The sequence below is a fragment of the Capsella rubella genome, unplaced genomic scaffold, assembly GCF_000375325.1.
Source record: "Capsella rubella cultivar Monte Gargano unplaced genomic scaffold, Caprub1_0 scaffold_5, whole genome shotgun sequence".
Lineage (NCBI taxonomy): Eukaryota > Viridiplantae > Streptophyta > Magnoliopsida > Brassicales > Brassicaceae > Capsella > Capsella rubella.
Genome location: NW_006238919.1, coordinates 12019221 through 12035135, shown reverse-complemented (window position 1 = coordinate 12035135; position 15915 = coordinate 12019221). Strand labels below are relative to the sequence as shown.

General features: G+C 38.3%; 7 protein-coding genes across 12 annotated transcripts in view; 4 read left to right on the top strand and 3 right to left on the bottom strand.

The window, feature by feature from the left end:
• The first annotated feature begins 189 nt into the window (after positions 1-189).
• On the top strand, positions 190-2110 carry LOC17885937 (transcription factor PAR2). Its single transcript, XM_023782435.1, has 2 exons — positions 190-278; positions 643-2110. The coding sequence occupies exon 2, from the start codon at positions 1501-1503 to the stop codon at positions 1858-1860; it is 360 nt and encodes a 119-aa protein (XP_023638203.1). The 5' UTR covers positions 190-278; positions 643-1500; the 3' UTR covers positions 1861-2110.
• LOC17885693 (peroxisomal and mitochondrial division factor 1) lies at positions 197-3926 on the top strand. Of its 3 annotated transcripts, none has more exons than XM_023782434.1 (2): positions 197-278; positions 2698-3922. In XM_023782434.1, the coding sequence occupies exon 2, from the start codon at positions 2707-2709 to the stop codon at positions 3670-3672; it is 966 nt and encodes a 321-aa protein (XP_023638202.1). In that variant the 5' UTR covers positions 197-278; positions 2698-2706; the 3' UTR covers positions 3673-3922. The 3 variants fall into 3 exon arrangements, with proteins under 3 accessions (XP_023638202.1, XP_023638201.1, XP_006291508.1); XM_023782433.1 differs by lacking the exon at positions 197-278 and adding an exon at positions 2359-2468 and having other exon boundaries at positions 2698-3926; XM_006291446.2 differs by lacking the exon at positions 197-278 and adding an exon at positions 2359-2468 and having other exon boundaries at positions 2695-3926.
• A 436-nt stretch (positions 3927-4362) lies between these two features.
• On the top strand, positions 4363-6018 carry LOC17885450. The gene is made up of 5 exons (XM_006291261.2): positions 4363-5100; positions 5208-5285; positions 5376-5449; positions 5524-5631; positions 5783-6018. Exons 1-5 carry the CDS (start codon positions 4446-4448, stop codon positions 5897-5899), a joined length of 1032 nt encoding a protein of 343 aa, XP_006291323.2. The 5' UTR covers positions 4363-4445; the 3' UTR covers positions 5900-6018.
• Positions 6019-6212: 194 nt separating this feature from the next.
• LOC17886768 (putative F-box protein At3g58820) lies at positions 6213-8278 on the bottom strand. Its single transcript, XM_006292303.2, has 3 exons — positions 7114-8278; positions 6781-6921; positions 6213-6697 (listed from the first exon to the last, which is right to left on the bottom strand). The coding sequence occupies exons 1-3, from the start codon at positions 8020-8022 to the stop codon at positions 6416-6418; spliced, it is 1332 nt and encodes a 443-aa protein (XP_006292365.1). The 5' UTR covers positions 8023-8278; the 3' UTR covers positions 6213-6415.
• A 242-nt stretch (positions 8279-8520) lies between these two features.
• Positions 8521-10856, bottom strand: LOC17887507 (metal tolerance protein A2). 4 transcript variants are annotated; one of them, XM_023782739.1, is made up of 3 exons: positions 10768-10802; positions 10567-10698; positions 8521-9872 (listed from the first exon to the last, which is right to left on the bottom strand). In XM_023782739.1, the coding sequence occupies exon 3, from the start codon at positions 9870-9872 to the stop codon at positions 8772-8774; it is 1101 nt and encodes a 366-aa protein (XP_023638507.1). In that variant the 5' UTR covers positions 10567-10698; positions 10768-10802; the 3' UTR covers positions 8521-8771. The 4 variants fall into 4 exon arrangements, with proteins under 4 accessions (XP_023638507.1, XP_023638506.1, XP_023638509.1 ...); XM_023782738.1 differs by lacking the exon at positions 10567-10698 and having other exon boundaries at positions 10768-10856; XM_023782741.1 differs by lacking the exons at positions 10567-10698; positions 10768-10802 and adding an exon at positions 9907-10083.
• Positions 10857-10955: 99 nt separating this feature from the next.
• Positions 10956-12550, bottom strand: LOC111830516. Its single transcript, XM_023782737.1, has 2 exons — positions 12445-12550; positions 10956-12364 (listed from the first exon to the last, which is right to left on the bottom strand). The coding sequence occupies exon 2, from the start codon at positions 12360-12362 to the stop codon at positions 11319-11321; it is 1044 nt and encodes a 347-aa protein (XP_023638505.1). The 5' UTR covers positions 12363-12364; positions 12445-12550; the 3' UTR covers positions 10956-11318.
• Positions 12551-14745: 2195 nt separating this feature from the next.
• LOC17886975 (probable galacturonosyltransferase 15) overlaps positions 14746-15915 on the top strand; it is a 4358-nt gene continuing 3188 nt past the window's right edge. Inside the window, exons 1-2 of the mRNA XM_006290413.2 lie at positions 14746-15449; positions 15744-15787. Coding sequence (XP_006290475.2) covers positions 15230-15449; positions 15744-15787 — 264 coding nt within the window. The 5' untranslated portion in view covers positions 14746-15229. The remainder of the gene's footprint in view (positions 15450-15743; positions 15788-15915) is intronic.

The following is a 15915-nucleotide window of genomic DNA, read 5'->3' as shown; positions in this document are numbered from 1 at the left end:
CTTCGCTATCTACCAACTGTAGCTAGGTAGTATCTCTCTCTCTCTCTCTCTATCTCTCTCTATACATATAGGTAGCGTATAAGGAGAATGAATAGAGAGAGAGAGAGAGAGTGTTTAATATGTATGTGTGTGGGGAAGTAAAGAGGCACATGGAGCTAAGATAGATTGGGAGGAACTCTCATGTGAGAGCACATGTGCTTTCCTTTTCTCTTTTCCTTTTTTACGGAGCTTTTGTGGATCCCATCTCCCTCCCTCTCTCCCATGCAAACCTGGCACAGGTGAGACTGAGACTACTACTAGTTACCCATTTAACTCTCTCTTTTTATTTCAGTTGAAGCTTGAAACACTAATTGATTCCTTTCCTTAGCTTGTGTATAACTAAGATATAGATACACTGTGGGAATTAATTGTATACCCGTATACTGATTAAGATTTATACTATGTAAACTACTACCAATAAGGTTTGATGAGGACATATATCTTATATTAGATTTATTGGTTTTTAATCTCACATTCTCATAAGGTATACATACACAACCCTTATATATCTTATATCTCCAAAAAAACATCTGGGCTATATAAAGAATAATGGTTAAGCTAACTCTATTTCATATTCATTCACTTTTAGTTTTAAATCTGTAGATGATGAAGACTGAAGAGCATGCATGCTGTATTGCATTTGTCGTATGCATGCACAGTTAAGTAATTTTAGATATAAATCATTACGGTTTCCGAAAAGAAACGAAAACAAAGACCCACGAGTCAACGTCTGGATTAAGTTTAAAACACATGTCGATAAGTCTATATTATTACTAAACTAAGCACGTTACCATTTGTTAATGACACGCATTTTTCCAATTTTTTTTTGGAGTATTAAACTTTTCTGCTTTTTTAGAAAAAAAGAAAAGAAAAAAAAGAAAGATCCAATCTATCTATCTGTCAGGACCTCAGGGAGATCCACTTGAGTATAGTGACGTCTCCACTAAACCACACAGACACAGCGCGTGATTGTCACGGATCCAAATCTCTCTCCTTCTCTCTCTCTCTCTCTCTCTCTTTATAATTAACCAACAAAACAAACACTCCACATAATTCGAATACACAACACAACACAACGAACCAAAACATTAAAAAAGAAAAAAAAAAAATTGAAAATCACAACTGGACCCAGCTTTGAGATGTCATACCGGCATTACCCAATTTCGAAAAATTACAGCTAAACGCCTAAACCCAAAAGCTACATCTGAATTAAACCAACCAAATTAGTACCTAACGAAAGTCTTAAACCGAACACATTATGATTCAGCTCATAAGTCAAATCACAATTACGGAGAAAATCAGAGTAAACCGAACTTTTAAATACAAACCGGAATGATTGAACAGGTCCTATACTCTCACTAATTTTCCTATCACACATTCATATAAATACACACACATCTCTCTTACCCCTTTTCTTCCAACACATCCTCTCTCTCTCTCTCTCTCTCTCTCCCTCCGTCAATGGAGAAAACCCTAGCCTCTTCCCATACCAAACGCTCTTTGCCATCTCCATCCACCGCCGTGGACACAAGCTCCACCGGTTTCAACCGCAGAACCAGACAGAGATTGTCTGATGCAACGGCGAGTGTAATTAGCGAAGATGACGACGAAGACGAAGAAGAAGAAGAAGAAGAAGGTGTGGAAGAGAAGATCGAGGCGCTCCAGACAATAGTACCTGGAGGAACGTCTCTTGGTGTCGACGCCCTGTTCGAAGAGACAGCTAGCTACATTTTGGCTCTGCAATGTCAGATCAATGCCATTAAAGTTCTTACTTCGTTTATTGAGCGCTGCGAGAAAGATGATATGAAGTTTGGAGGTTGAAGATGATTGAACAAACATATTTGGGATTCTCTCTCTCTCTCTGTTTTTTCACTTATTTTCAGCTTATTTTTATTTCTTTCCTCTTTTTTTCCCTTCTTTTTTTTTACTGTGGCTTAGTTCGGGTTCATAATTTAGTTTTTTTTTCCTTTTTCCTTTTCTTTCTTTATATATTGTGTTTTAGTTCTAAATATTACGAACAAAGTTTGAAATTCGAAAACTATAGTATATAATAGCCAATTAGATTGATAGAGTTCATGTGAAAAATTAACGATAAATAGCGTGGAAGACATAATAAAGTCATAAAACTCATCACATGTTACGGAGAAAAGAAGACACTCATCGTCCAACGAAGACCAAAATAATAAAAATCTCTAAAAACGATTCTAGCAGATTTGGGCCTGATGGAGCAGACCAACAATGGTTCTAAGGCCCATATAAGAGAGATCGTTGAAATTGATGATGCTAAGTGGACTTGCTTTAAACACGTGGGCATTCAGAACCGGCCAATTTCTCAACTCCACTATAAACCCTAAAAATTGAACCGATTGGCCGATCCCTTCACCGGGAAATCTCATCCTTTTATCATATTTTCCCTGCCAAATCGGAAGGTAAACCCCTCTCAAGAGAATCCTCTTTCGTATATTTTCATCGGGATACTTGGGCTTTTGCCCGATATTTGAAATGTATTGATTTTGATGTTTTTGTTGCTGACAAAAAAAAAAAAGTCTAAGAGTGACTGATTCTCTAAAGCATCAGACTTTTTGATTGATTTTTTCCAATGCGTTGAGTTGTTCACGTTATCTGCGTCTTAATTCTGTGTTGAATTTTCTTTAGTAGCATCGTAAAATGGCGGATGAGGTGGTAATTCACAGCGATTCTGAAGATCGGGCGGCGAAGGGGATCTCTGCCTCCGATCCAGGCAGTGGTGAGACCAAGGAATTGGATAAATCGGAGATTAAGAACCAGGAACTTAAGAGAGAGAATCTCGAATTGAAGGAGAGGTTAGAGAGGCTTACGGGAGAGATTCAAGAGATGAAAGGTGTAGAAGCGGAGATGAATCAGAGATTCGAAGAAATGGAGAAAGAGATCGAGGAGTACGAGGAAGAGAAGAAGGCTCTGGAATCTATTTCTACGAGAGCTGTTGAGCTTGAAACTGAGGTGTCTAATCTTCAGGATGATTTGATCGCTTCCTTGAACGGCGTGGATAAGACTGCGGAAGAAGTGGCGGAGCTGAAGAAAGCCTTGGCAGAGAAAGTGGAGAAGCTGGAGGGCTGTGAGAAGGAAGCTGAGGGTTTAAGGAAAGATAGAGCTGAGGTTGAGAAGAGGGTTAGGGATTTGGAGAGGAAAATTGGGGTTTTGGAAGTGAGGGAAATGGAGGAGAAGAGTAAGAAAGTTAGACTAGAAGAGGAGATGAGGGAGAAAGCTGACGAGAAAGAGAGAGAGATTGATGAATTGCAGAAGAAAGTCGGTGTTCTGAATCTGGAATTGGTGAAGAACGGAGAGGAATTGGCGAAATGCAAATCTGAGAAGAAACTCACGGATGTAGCTTTGAGTGAAACTCAAAAACGAGAGAAGGAGATGGAGTTGAAGAAGGATGAGTTGCTGAAGAAGGTTAAGGAAGGTAATAAGACTGTTTTTGGGTTGAATGAGAGATCCATGAAGCCTAGTAATGGAGTCAGAGACACAAATGGTGGTCACCAAAAGGGTTCCATGGAAGCAGAGTTTCAGTGGCCAGTGGTTGCTGCTGGATCAGTTGGAGCTGCTGGTTTGGTTGCAGCAATCTTGTTCGTCTGCTATTCTAAGCTAAGGTGATGTTGATGAATGTGTAGTGGAAGAATAACTGAAGAACGAGTTCTTAAACTTTGATTCCAGGAATTGATTTATACAGGTTGGCTAAAAGTTTGTTTTTGGGTTTGGATTTTTGAGTTTGTGATGTTTGTTGATTGTTGGCTATCATGTTTTTGTTGATGGGATCAGCTTTGATTAAGCCACGCATATTGCAACTGTTCTTTATCACTTCTACTTTGTCTTATAGATTTACGTGAGCAGTGCTTCTTCTTTACCTCTAGTCCATGAGTGAGCACAGCCTTTTATATTAGTACCGATTTTGAAATGTTTCCTGGGAGAACATATTAAGGTTTGTGCTCTCTTGTTTTATCTCTGCCCGTTTGTTTGAAATTCATAGACTTCAAGATTTGCAACAGGAGATTACCAGAGTGAAGAAAGTCTTACATACAATTTAGGACAAGAGGGTGGCTCATGAGCATATTAAATTTTTTACATGCCATAAAATGTTGTTCAAAGACGGCCGATATAAGACAAGAGAGTGACACATGAGTAAAACATACAATTTTGACTTGAACATTCTTTGATTCATTTGGACAAAAGCAGTGGAAATTTGTTTTGGTTGATTAGCTTTGATTACTGTCCGTTTATATATTTAGGATATCAAAGCGTGTGGAGCAAAATAGAGTCATCATATTTTTCTAAAACAGCTCCAAGAAAATTGGAATTTGTCGATAAACAACTTACAACTACTTTGTTGGGTCAATAAAAGTGAAACAAATATTATAAAGAAGGCTGAGATGCAGACCCCATCGATGGCTGCCTCCACTACCTTGTACTACCCAATCCCCAAAAGTTTCCTTCTTTCTCCTCCCCGACACAGACGAAACCCTAATTTCATCTCTTGCTCCACCAAACCCATTTGCTCTCCTCCTCCTTCACCTTCTCCTCTGCAAACGACAACAAACCATCGAAGCCAAAACCAGAGTTTGCGTTTACCCACTTTTGAAGATTCGTTTCTTCTTTACCAATTCAGCTCTCCGACCGAGGACCCAGGTTTCTCTAACCGGATCCCTGAACAATTCGACGTAGAGCCACGCGAATTGGCGTTGCCGAGAGTAGAAGACAACAAGGGCTTGGCAATTTCGTCGAACATGTGGTGGGCAGATCTGAAAGCGGCTGTTGGGCAACGAATCAATGTTGAGGGTATCGTTTCTTCGGTCTCCGTTGTTGTTAGGGATCGTCATTTGGTTATTCCGCATGTTTCTGTGAAAGATTTAAGGTACATTGATTGGGGAGAGCTGAAGAAGAAGGGCTTCAAAGGTGTAGTATTCGATAAAGATAATACTCTTACGGCTCCTTATTCTCTAGCGATTTGGCCACCACTCCGGCCTTCCATTGAGCGGTGTAAAGCCGTATTTGGTCATGACATCGCTGTGTTTAGCAATTCTGCTGGTAAAATTTGGATAAAGTTTGAATTTTTTGTTTCTTTGGCTTTTATAGTTTCTGGTTGATTGAAGATGCTAATTTTTTTTTTTTACTTCCGGGTCTGGAAAATTCAGGGCTTACGGAATATGATCATGATGATTCGAAAGCTAAAGCATTGGAGGCTGAAATAGGAATTAGAGTGTTGAGGCATAGTAAGTGACTTGATCTTCTGTGAATGTCTTGGTTTTTTTTATCACTGTAACTGATCATTGATAAGGACTGTTTTTGATTCATGACTGAAGGAGTAAAGAAGCCTGCGGGAACTGCTGAAGAAGTCGAGAAACACTTTGGTTGTACATCTTCAGAGCTAATCATGGTAAATTCATAATGAACCTGGTGATTTGTGTTTTGGTAGATAAGATGTTTATGTAGTTGAGCGTTTATGTGCAGGTGGGTGATCGACCTTTCACAGATATCGTTTACGGGAACAGAAACGGGTTTCTAACTGTATTGACCGAGCCTTTTAGTCGAGCTGAGGAGCCTTTCATCGTTAGGCAGGTTGGTCTTTTTCCCCTCTCCCTTTGTAGTATACCTTGGCGTGCTGATTTAAGAATGGAAGTACACAACTCTGTTTCTGCATCTCACTTTTAGTTTTTCAATAATATTGTGTAGTATAGCTGAGTGGGAGTTATATCACTTATTTTTGCAGGTGAGGAGATTAGAGTTGGCCTTGTTGAAACGTTGGTTGAGAAAAGGTTTGAAGCCTGTGGATCATAGTTTGGTATCAGATGTAACACAGTTTGTTAAGATTCCATCAGATTTGTAAGAAGGATTCTCAGTTTGCTAAAGCAACAACTACTTTGTTCCTTTTTTTTTGTGTAATAGAAATTTTGACTTGTTGGGTTTTGGCCAAATGCATGAAGATGAGAAATGCCGTTTTTGATATTCTACTTCTCTTTTTGAACCCGCAAGATCTTCATATTATCAAATTTAAAGCACATTAACATTTAACTATTTCTCTTGCGATAAAAGCAGCTAAGTCTATATTGAGCTTAAGATAATACTGTGTTGTAGCTTATTAGACCATCGGCACGTCAAATAAAGAAGTAAAGACATCAAGAGCAACTCAAGCAAATTGTGGCGAAGAATCAAATGAGGGCAAGCCATATCAATAGTAAATGACTAAACATTCGGGGGGAAAAGAAGTTCAATGGTTTTGCAATTGGTTTGAAAGAGTTTCTAGGCAAATTAAACAAAAGAATCGGAATGCAATTCCATGGGAACTTTTGCAAAACTATGAGCACCTTTCGTTCTTCGGGGACTACTTTTTGCAGTCCACTTCTTATACAAGGAGTTCGACATTGCAACTCGATGACTTGTTGTAGTCTTCTATCATCTGCAGGATTCTGATCTCTGTTGGATCATTCTTATAAATCTTCATCTTCTTCAAACATGGAAAGTAGTCCAAGAAATGCTTTATCATTGTCATCTCTTTCATTGTTCCTTGAAACCCTTGAATCTTTAACATCTTTACTGGGCAGGATGTGAGCGAACGACCTTTGTCCTCCCGAGAAATGCAGTCACAAGCATCCCCGCATTTATCTGTGGCATCGTGCAAGAGACCCTGAAAGCATAAAGGAGACAATAAGGGATTCTAAGTTTATACTCAATATATGTACATGTTTGGAAGATGAGTAGTTTATATACCCTGAAGATTAGAGTTTCTAAATGTGGACAGTTCCTTAGAAGAACTGGGATTGCCTGCCAACCTCGTTTCTTGTCACTCTTAATATCTAATGATTTGAGGTTTTTGAACACTGGCATCGCGTCACAGCAAATAGAAAGCAGCTGAAAATAAGAAAAACACAAGTAAATAATTTGCAGTTACATGTCTTAAAACTATACCTTCACTGTTCGTTAAAATGAGATAGAACAAACATGACCTGTATGCTCCAGGAGTTGAAACAAAGTCCTGTTTAACGTCTTTAGTAGAATAAATATATTCCAAGAGAGAGAGAGAGAAGAATAGAAAAAACTGACCTCTAGAGTATCCGGACACAAAAGCAGATGCTGAACATTTTGTATGCCATGAAAGAGTTTCCACACATTATTAAATCCGCGAACAATGCCTTGGTCAAACCAATGATCATCATCTGGTTCTCTAGCTAGCTGTACTTGCTCTTGACATAATGAGAAGGCAATTCGAGCAGTAGATAAGTTTTTCATGTTAACAAGTGGATAGTCCAGCTCAACATCACGGGTGGTGTACTCAAAGTAAGTGAGACTCGGTGTATCCAAGGAAAGAGAGCCAAGGACTTCGCTGTCACCTATTGCTAGGGACTTGAGGCTTGCACTTGATACGGTCACATCCCCATCATCCCAGATCACACAAGCCAGGAGTAATTCCTCAAGTGCAGGCAAATCATGAAGAAGAATCTCAATATTAGTAACACAAGCTGTGTCAAGAACGAGTGTTTTAAGCATAGGTAAGAAAATGCTCCCAGCCAACCAATCAATATCAATTCCGGTGCATAGTTTCAGGTTGACAAGTGTGCTGCTCTGGAAAGCTTTTGGAGATAGGCGATAATAATCATCTTTCTCCGGATCCAAAATTAATAGATTAAGGTCGGAAACACCACGCTTTAACACATTGTGTATCCAACGATCCACACGATCTAAATCCACGGCAGAATAACAGCTGAGGGAGCATTTCTTAATGGGAGACTTGCCCTGCAAAGCCAATACCCTATCCACAAAGTCCATGAAGCTCTGTATAATTTCGGGCCTACGCAGCGCAAAGGCAGAGTCTTCAATGTCAAGACAAGGAACAAATGCAAGCAGATGGCGCCACCTCTTGGAGAGCACCGACGTCAAAGCAGCCTCCTTTGTGGTAAGGAAGGACAATATATGACAGAGAAGCTCGTCTGGTAGACTGCTAATACGACCCATCTTCTCTGCACGACACTAAAGAGGAGGAGTTAAGTAGACAAATCTCAAGGCTTTTTCATCAGAAACATCACGGATGCATAAATACCAAACACTTCTACTGCGCACAATCTACTACGAACAGGGTATATATGGAGCATGTGGTGGCCATAGTACAGGTAAATGTTGCAAAATAAAAGAGAACACACACCAATTGTCTCCGGGGGCGAACTCTTGCTCCCAAGCTCCACTATTTGAAACTGCTTATCACTTGTGACGTTATTTTGTTTTACAGGTTCTCTCTTAAGGATCTAGGATCAAGAAGAAGAAACAACACTCTCTACAACTCTGTTTTAAGCGTGCCTTCTCAGCTTCCTCTCTACCTCTCTTTTGATCCAACGTCACAACAGTATATATATCTGTGGGCTCTAGATCCTTCTCATATTGTCTCTCAATGTCCATTTTCGTCGGCCCATTAAGGCCCAAATATTGTGTTTTGTCAAACCCATCACAAGAATCTAATTACGTATAACAGCTAATTCATTTTTATTTATTTATCAACAAACAGATAATTCAAACATGATTTTTTTTAACTACGCAAATAGAGATCCACCCAAAGGAGAATATGATCGGTAGAAGCAGAAGAAATGAGTAAACTTGAGCTTATACCTTGTTCCAAAGTCCAAACGATTAATCCAAGACTCAATACGGCGGGCCAAACAGTGAACCATATCAAAGTAGATGATAATGCAAAAACACTTCCTCACGTGGCTTCATTGGCGTTCGATCTGAATAGTCACGTGACTAATGTTGTGTTCCCTCTTGATGTAATCAATAATCTTGTCCAGAACCATATCTGCCTCTGCCCCGGGTCTGATTTTAACATGACAAGCCAACAAGAGTTTGCCAACAGTAATCGCCCAAATGTGAAGCTCATGAACAGCCACCACTTCTTCTATCTCGCACACTCCTTTTTCGAGCATTGTGGCGTCGATCTCTCGTGGCGTTGACTCCATTAAAACCTCTAGAATGTTCCTAAGCATCCCAATTGTCGTCCCTAACACAATCACAGAGAAAACCAATGTGCATATCAAATCTATGATCTTCCACTCCGGCTTATACCATATGATTGCTCCTCCTATCATCACTCCTACGCTTTGTATCGAATCTCCCAGCACGTGAAGATATGCCCCTTCAATATTTACATTCCGCTTCTTCTTCTTCTCGACTAAGACCTCAGATAGATGTGATTCATCATGATGATGCTCGGTTGCGGTTATTCCATGTTCATGGTCATGACAATGATTATGACCATGACCATGGTCATGACCCAACAGAATAGCCATAGCAATGTTTACAAGTAAACCAACTGCAGATACAACAAACATAAGAGATCCCTCAACTTCACCACTACCGTTCTTAAGTCTAACTATGGCTTCATAAACCAAGATACCAGCAAGAAGCCAAATCATTTGAATAGAGACAAGAGCACCTAGAATCTCCATTCTGAAAAACCCATATGATTGCTGCGGGTTTGCTTTCCATCCCGAAGCCCAGAGCGAGAACAACGATATGGCAAAGGCTGCTACATCAGATAACAGATGAGCTGCATCTGTCAGAATCGCAAGACTATTGGCCTTGATTCCTCCAACGACCTCTACGGCAATGAAAATGGCACAGAGAAGAACAGCTATTAATAGCTTCCTAATTGATGCTGCACGTTCTTGCGCTTCCATTGAACTCGTCTTGGCATCTGAGAATCCGCAAGGTGCTTCTCCACATGTCTTCTTGATGCCCACCAAGCTTTTTTCTCCTGATGAAACTTCCCCACAAATCTGAACTATGTGGTCATACTCATGAATATGGTCTTCCATCTGAAAAGGAAAAGAGGAAAACTCCTTGATGAACCTCAACGTAAAACAGTGACTGTGCAATCAAAAACACATAAAAAGAGAGATATATGGACGCAAAATTAGGACAAGAGTTTGAAAGACGAGATAGTGTTTGTCGGTTTGTCCGAAGACAAACAAGTAAGATACCCTTTTCTGTAAGAGAGAGATCGAGATGTAATTTGGGTGTAATCATACCATTCTGGACAACTCTTTATATATCAATTCTCATAACCAAAAGTCATACCCATAATTGGAAAATTGAGAAGAAGAAAAAGAGACATAGAGAATGTCATGATCCATGCCTCCCATTAAGTCTCTTTCTCAAAATTATAAAATATCATATATTAAATATTACATTGGCAATCAATCTGAGACACAATATGACTGTTGACTATCAAACTTTTCATTGTATGACTATACTACATGTTTAATTAGAATGCTCAATCCTGAAAATCAAAATAAGATTTTCTAGTTTGGCTTTTCAAATCTCCCAAGATTACAATTTTCTTTATTACGTTAAAACTATATTTGAATAAAAACCAAAATATAACTTTAACAAACCGATTTACAGTAATCAGTATATCTGGTTTTATACAAGTAAAAAAAAAATACCAAACGTGGATCACATCTAAGGCCAAACAAAGTTGAAAAAAAAATAGACTTGGACTGGCATTACCCTGTACTAATTGCTCCATATTTGGAGGTACAGGAACATTCCAGATCAGTTTCTAAAGAATACGGTCTTGAGTTAACCACAACATTTCTCTTTAGGTTTTCCACATTTCTAAGCATATCAAAAGTCAAAAAACTGTAGCCTTTCATTGTCAAATGAGTGTATTGTAAATTTTAATAACAAATAGAAGAATGTAAGACATACCTTAATGTTGAAAAGCTTTGGATTTTTCGTTAACCAGCCACTTATACTAATACCATTTCTTTTTGTACTTCAGCGTGTAGTATATAACCTGGCGAAAGAATGAAGATAGTCGAAAAAAAGATTGTCTATCATAAGATGTCTCAACACGAGGATTTCTAGCTTTGGCTTTCTTGCTTAAGAGTAAGTCATTATCGCACAAAATCTCTCAATATGGAGAGCAGCATATAAGGAATATGCCTCCAACATTAGAGTTCTTACAGATTCAGCAACCACAACAGACTAAGTGGTCATCGTTAACTAGAAACAAGAATCAAAAAGCAGCTGGCTTCACGCAACTCTGCTTAATCAAAGCAGAGAGTTTTGTTTAGTTACGCTAACAAAAATTGACTTCTTAACTCTAATCACAGTCACTAGAGTGAACATGATCATTCCAGACTCAAATCGTAGTGGACCTTTTAAGCATGTTCCTTTGGAATCAGATATATTGTCCTATGCAATGCTTCCTACAACTTTCAAAGGATGATCTTGATATATGGAAATCTGACAGCAAATTAGCTCATATGCGAATCAAACCAGTTAAAGATTTGGTCAGACTGCAAGCTCGTCATTTCATGATATGCATATGCAAGATTCAGTTCTTCCTCAACAGGAGTAACCAATCTTTGTTCGAGTGATATTTTGTAGCCACTGAGAGCTTGTTTCCAGGGTGTTCTCCGGCCATCACGTTTCATGTATCCCTTCGCATCAACAAATCCCATGTCTTGAAATAACTTAAACAGTTTGGCCGAGACATCTGAATCAAGACCTGGAATCCTATCTGCCAGGAAATCAGGAGAAAGCGGCATATCCAAGCATTCAATCTCAGCAGCATCAATGCCTTCCATTCTGAGACCTTCCAAAAACTCTCTAATCTTTTGTTGTCTGTAGACATCTTTAGGCATGTGCACAAAAAGAGTCGGCGGATACTGTTTACTGAGACTAATTTGATCAAAGACTCCTTCAGCAATCATAAGCACGATGCTACTAAACTGCAACTCTGTCGCAAGAGCAGAGACAAAGTAGCCACCAGATGAAGCCCCTAAAGCAACAAGAGGAAGCCTTTCAAGCTTGTGGTTCTTGACCCACGATTTTATGATGTTTTCAACAATGGTTTTCTCCTTACCGAATGTCCAGCAATTCCCAGCACTAGATACAGTTAAAACAGCAAACTTCCTAGCTAAAGCAAATCGGATAAGAAACCTCTCCTCTGGTAGACCAGTACATTCAGGGCAATCTGAAGATTTCTCCCAAAAGTCGAAAGCTTTCCTGTGGCATCCATGAGCAATAAACAGAACTGCCTTTGGCGAATTTGGTATCTTCCATATCAACTGAGTCCCGTTCTGAATCTCTACGGTTGGATGAGATTGCAATTCGGGATTGACATTGTTTGAAATATGTCTCGGTAGCTCCAATTCCAGTTCTGACCTCTGATTCTTTCCACTGAAACAAAATAACAGAACTGCCACCAGTGAGATCCCAACAACGAAGAATAAAACTCCGAATTGATTGATTCGAGATCCATGCGACGACTTCCCTTTGTCAGCACGCTTCAACATCACTGCAAAGACAATGTTGAATCCCACAATTAAACGGAACAATGTCACAAACAAAAAAAACAGCATAAGATTAAACACATACCGGATGAGAAGAGATGAATCTGTTAAACCCTATTTCCAAATCTGACCACGACCGGTAAGGTTCCGGGAGAACTTCCGATGTTGTGAACGACGACTTTACGATCGTGAAACACATGTAATAAGAGTCGAACCATATTTTTGTTTTCGTTTCAGATGAAAAGCGCTCCATTTTGCATTTTTTGGCTCACAGTTCCTGCCGTTTTATACCAAACAAAGATTGTTTGTTTTTTCTTCTTAAAACACACATGAACCGTGAAGCTAGTGAGTAGTGTGACACTGTAGCGATGCTGTCACTAAATAAAATTTAATTTTAATGGTTACAAAATAATATTAGTTACCAATATACTCTTCAGTTTAAAAGCATACAATTTCAAAACTTTATAAGTCTAAACAAAAATAGTGAGAAAATAATCAATACAAAATATATTCGATCATAGGTAAATGATCAAGGCCGGGCTGAATTGACCTAAAGCGTGTTTTATGTATCAAAATGTCGAGGACATCAGTTATGAAAAATCAGATATACAGTGTCAGTGGTTGAGTAAAGTTATAACGAAGAGGTTGCGATAATTCTGAGTAGTTGTTTTACAATTTTTTTTTTTTGTTAACGAGTAAATTTTATGTATATATATTCTTTTTCTCTAGGTCCGTGAATACAACGTACCAGCCATGTTGCAACCACTATCTCAAATATGCACCTATAGAGCATCATTAGACGATCAAAATATGGAGAAATTATTTCATTAAACGGCTTTCTTATACAAACGTAAAAGTATGGGATAGAAAGGTTGTGAAGCTGGAAAGTTTAAGGTAACGTTTTGAAACCAGATTTTTTTTTTTTTTTTTTTTTTAACAGTGCATGGAAAGATTAATAAAATTTCGAAATCTATCAACTTGCGTGAAGAACATTGGCAATCGCACTATCGATACATGCAGAAACGACAAAACGCATGTTGTCTAACTTTCTGCATTAATTCATATGATTTACGTTATCCAACCAGCTGACACATTTTAGACTTTGATCTAATTCTGGCCACACTATATAGTTTCTAACACATTATTTGCTTTCATCGTGAGAAAATTAAAAAAAAATAAAAATAAAGAAAGGAGCTAAACATCAGAATTTGTTATGGTGGGATTAATATATGAATTCGTAGAAAATTCACGTACATATATGGTTCGAATATTCGATCTAAAAATATGTTTGACGCCAACAAAAAACTCTACTACTTGATCAGTTTTGTGAATCAGAATTATATAAACTAAAGCAACAACATTTATCTTAGTTGATCAACTGACGAGTTATAATCCAAGAATATGTATCTTAGGTTATACTGTTAAAAACATAGTTGCATTACATAGATATCCTCCATCCACACTGGCCATAATTAATTACGATATGACCCTTCTTAATTTCTTATATAATATAGTCATATATATCTCCCAACCATTCAGAATCAATCATGAACAAAAACACAAAATAAGCAAAGGTAACATTATAACGTGCATACAATTCACACGCCTAGGCTCTCACTAGCACGATAACACTCAAAAAAATCTATGAGCGCATCTTGTTACTCGTTTAATAAACAATAGTTTAGGGGTCGTTTAGAGTTGTTGTTTTACTAAGGTTATTTAAAGTTGTACTTTTTTTTTGTGTGTGTCGGCAAACATCTTATTTCATCACTAGCTGAAGAATAATAAAAGTATCTTAGAAACGGTAAGAGTACAAACTACTGTAATGACCAATATAAGTTTATCGAAGTAGTCCATTGATTTACGAAAAGATCAATTTAGTTAACCAGTATATGTAGTTAGTTAAATCCCAAAACAAAAAAAAATTAACGTTAAAAACTAGTAATATAAAACAGGTGCATTGGCAATCATAATTAACAGAGGGGGGGGGGAGCAATTAATGGACGGTGATCTCCAGGAATAGCGCACCATTAATTCCATGTGGGTTCCCACACTGGAACCCCTCTCTCTGCTATGTGTCGGTGTGACTCCACATAAATACAAAAACACTCTCTATTCGTCGAGAAGGACACTTGTGTAATCATCTGTAGCTTAATTATCGTCCATAATTCGTTTTTTACTCAATCATCTTACCTTTTCATTAATTACGTTTGATTAGTTTTATATACCTATAAAATCCTAATATATTTACGTACAAGTATGTAAGGAATATATTTGCTATGAGATAATGTGCTAAATTCCCGCGGAGTTGAACGCGGCATTGGTTTTGGCTTTTTTTAATAAAAAAAAAATCTTTATTACAAGGAATAAATTTATTTCATACTATAGACAAACTCGTGACTCAGAATAGTATTTGGTGAAATAATCATTTATCTCCATTATCTCTATTAACAAAACCCAAAATTGTATGTAAAATGCGTTTATTTGTTTTTGGGTTAACATAAATTCAAACAACATATGTCCCCTTCCTTTGGCTTCTTTAGGAATTACTCTTCTTTGAATGTTGTTGTTAGTTTTTATTCCCCGTCCGTCGTACAGATCAACACAAAAACCCATCCCAGTCCCTCTCTCTCACTCGTCGTCGTGTCGAGCTTCGTTTTCTCCATTGATCCGAATAATCCTGGATTCTACGTTTGCTTTGATCATCGCATCTTCGTCTCCCTCCCTGTTCTGATTTTTCTTTGTTTCTTCTGATTAAGTGAGAGTGGGGATCGGAGATCTGGAGAACAGAGTCGCGTGTGTGTGTTAACTGTTTTTGGATTGATGGAAGTGGAGAGAAAGTGTGAGATAGTGAGGGAAACTGTGAAGAGATGAAGTTCTACATATCGGCGACAGGGATTAAGAAGGTTACGATATCGAATCCAGGCGTCGGAATCGGAAAAGGAAGCGGAGGATGTGTCGCGGCGAGGAGATTCTCTGCTCGGACGTTGTTACTGTTGCTCCTGCTGCTCGCTATCGTACTCCCTTTTATCTTCGTCAGGTTCGCGTTTCTCGTCCTCGAATCCGCCTCCGTTTGCGATTCTCCTCTCGGTACCCTTCTTTCTCCCTCTTTTTTTTTCTGTTAAGGATTGTTTAGGTTTTCAAATCATCTGCCAAGTTTGGTAACGAGTTTTGCAAACCTACCTAATTCTGGAAATTAATTTGTTCAGATAGCTGCAAATGTGTGAATTCAGTTAATGAGATTGATTGGTTTCAATTTGGATAGAACTTGCTCATCTTCTTCGTATTGAATGCTATTATGCTTTGTATTTTTTTATTTATTTTCGTATGATTTGGTTATTTCATAAATATTACTTTTTCATTTTGACTCTTGTATTTTCACAGAGTGCATGGGACTGAGACTTTTCCGTGGGGGCGACACATCTCTGGTAACCTTTTTTTTTTTTTAATACTAGTACTACTCTAATTACTACATTCCCAAGTCAAGTGTATTAAAACGTCTTTCTTCCTTGTCACTTTTATGTCGGCAAATACTACTAGTATATACTACTTTTAG

Excerpts from the sequence above, each read along its gene's own strand:
- LOC17885937 (XM_023782435.1), top strand. The coding sequence starts at position 1,501 with ATGGAGAAAACCCTAGCCTCTTCCCATACCAAACGCTCTTTGCCATCT.
- LOC17885693 (XM_023782433.1), top strand. The coding sequence starts at position 2,707 with ATGGCGGATGAGGTGGTAATTCACAGCGATTCTGAAGATCGGGCGGCG.
- LOC17885450 (XM_006291261.2), top strand. The coding sequence starts at position 4,446 with ATGCAGACCCCATCGATGGCTGCCTCCACTACCTTGTACTACCCAATC. Across the intron at positions 5,101-5,207 it reads TGTGTTTAGCAATTCTGCTG|GGCTTACGGAATATGATCAT; the intron begins GTAAAATTTGGA and ends TGGAAAATTCAG. Across the intron at positions 5,450-5,523 it reads CATCTTCAGAGCTAATCATG|GTGGGTGATCGACCTTTCAC; the intron begins GTAAATTCATAA and ends GTTTATGTGCAG.
- LOC17886768 (XM_006292303.2), bottom strand. The coding sequence starts at position 8,022 with ATGGGTCGTATTAGCAGTCTACCAGACGAGCTTCTCTGTCATATATTG. Across the intron at positions 6,922-7,113 it reads TGTGTCCGGATACTCTAGAG|CTGCTTTCTATTTGCTGTGA; the intron begins GTCAGTTTTTTC and ends TCTTATTTTCAG. Across the intron at positions 6,698-6,780 it reads TAGAAACTCTAATCTTCAGG|GGTCTCTTGCACGATGCCAC; the intron begins GTATATAAACTA and ends TTATGCTTTCAG.
- LOC17887507 (XM_023782741.1), bottom strand. The coding sequence starts at position 10,083 with ATGATTACACCCAAATTACATCTCGATCTCTCTCTTACAGAAAAGGGT. Across the intron at positions 9,873-9,906 it reads AGTCACTGTTTTACGTTGAG|ATGGAAGACCATATTCATGA; the intron begins GTTCATCAAGGA and ends TTTCCTTTTCAG.
- LOC111830516 (XM_023782737.1), bottom strand. The coding sequence starts at position 12,362 with ATGTTGAAGCGTGCTGACAAAGGGAAGTCGTCGCATGGATCTCGAATC.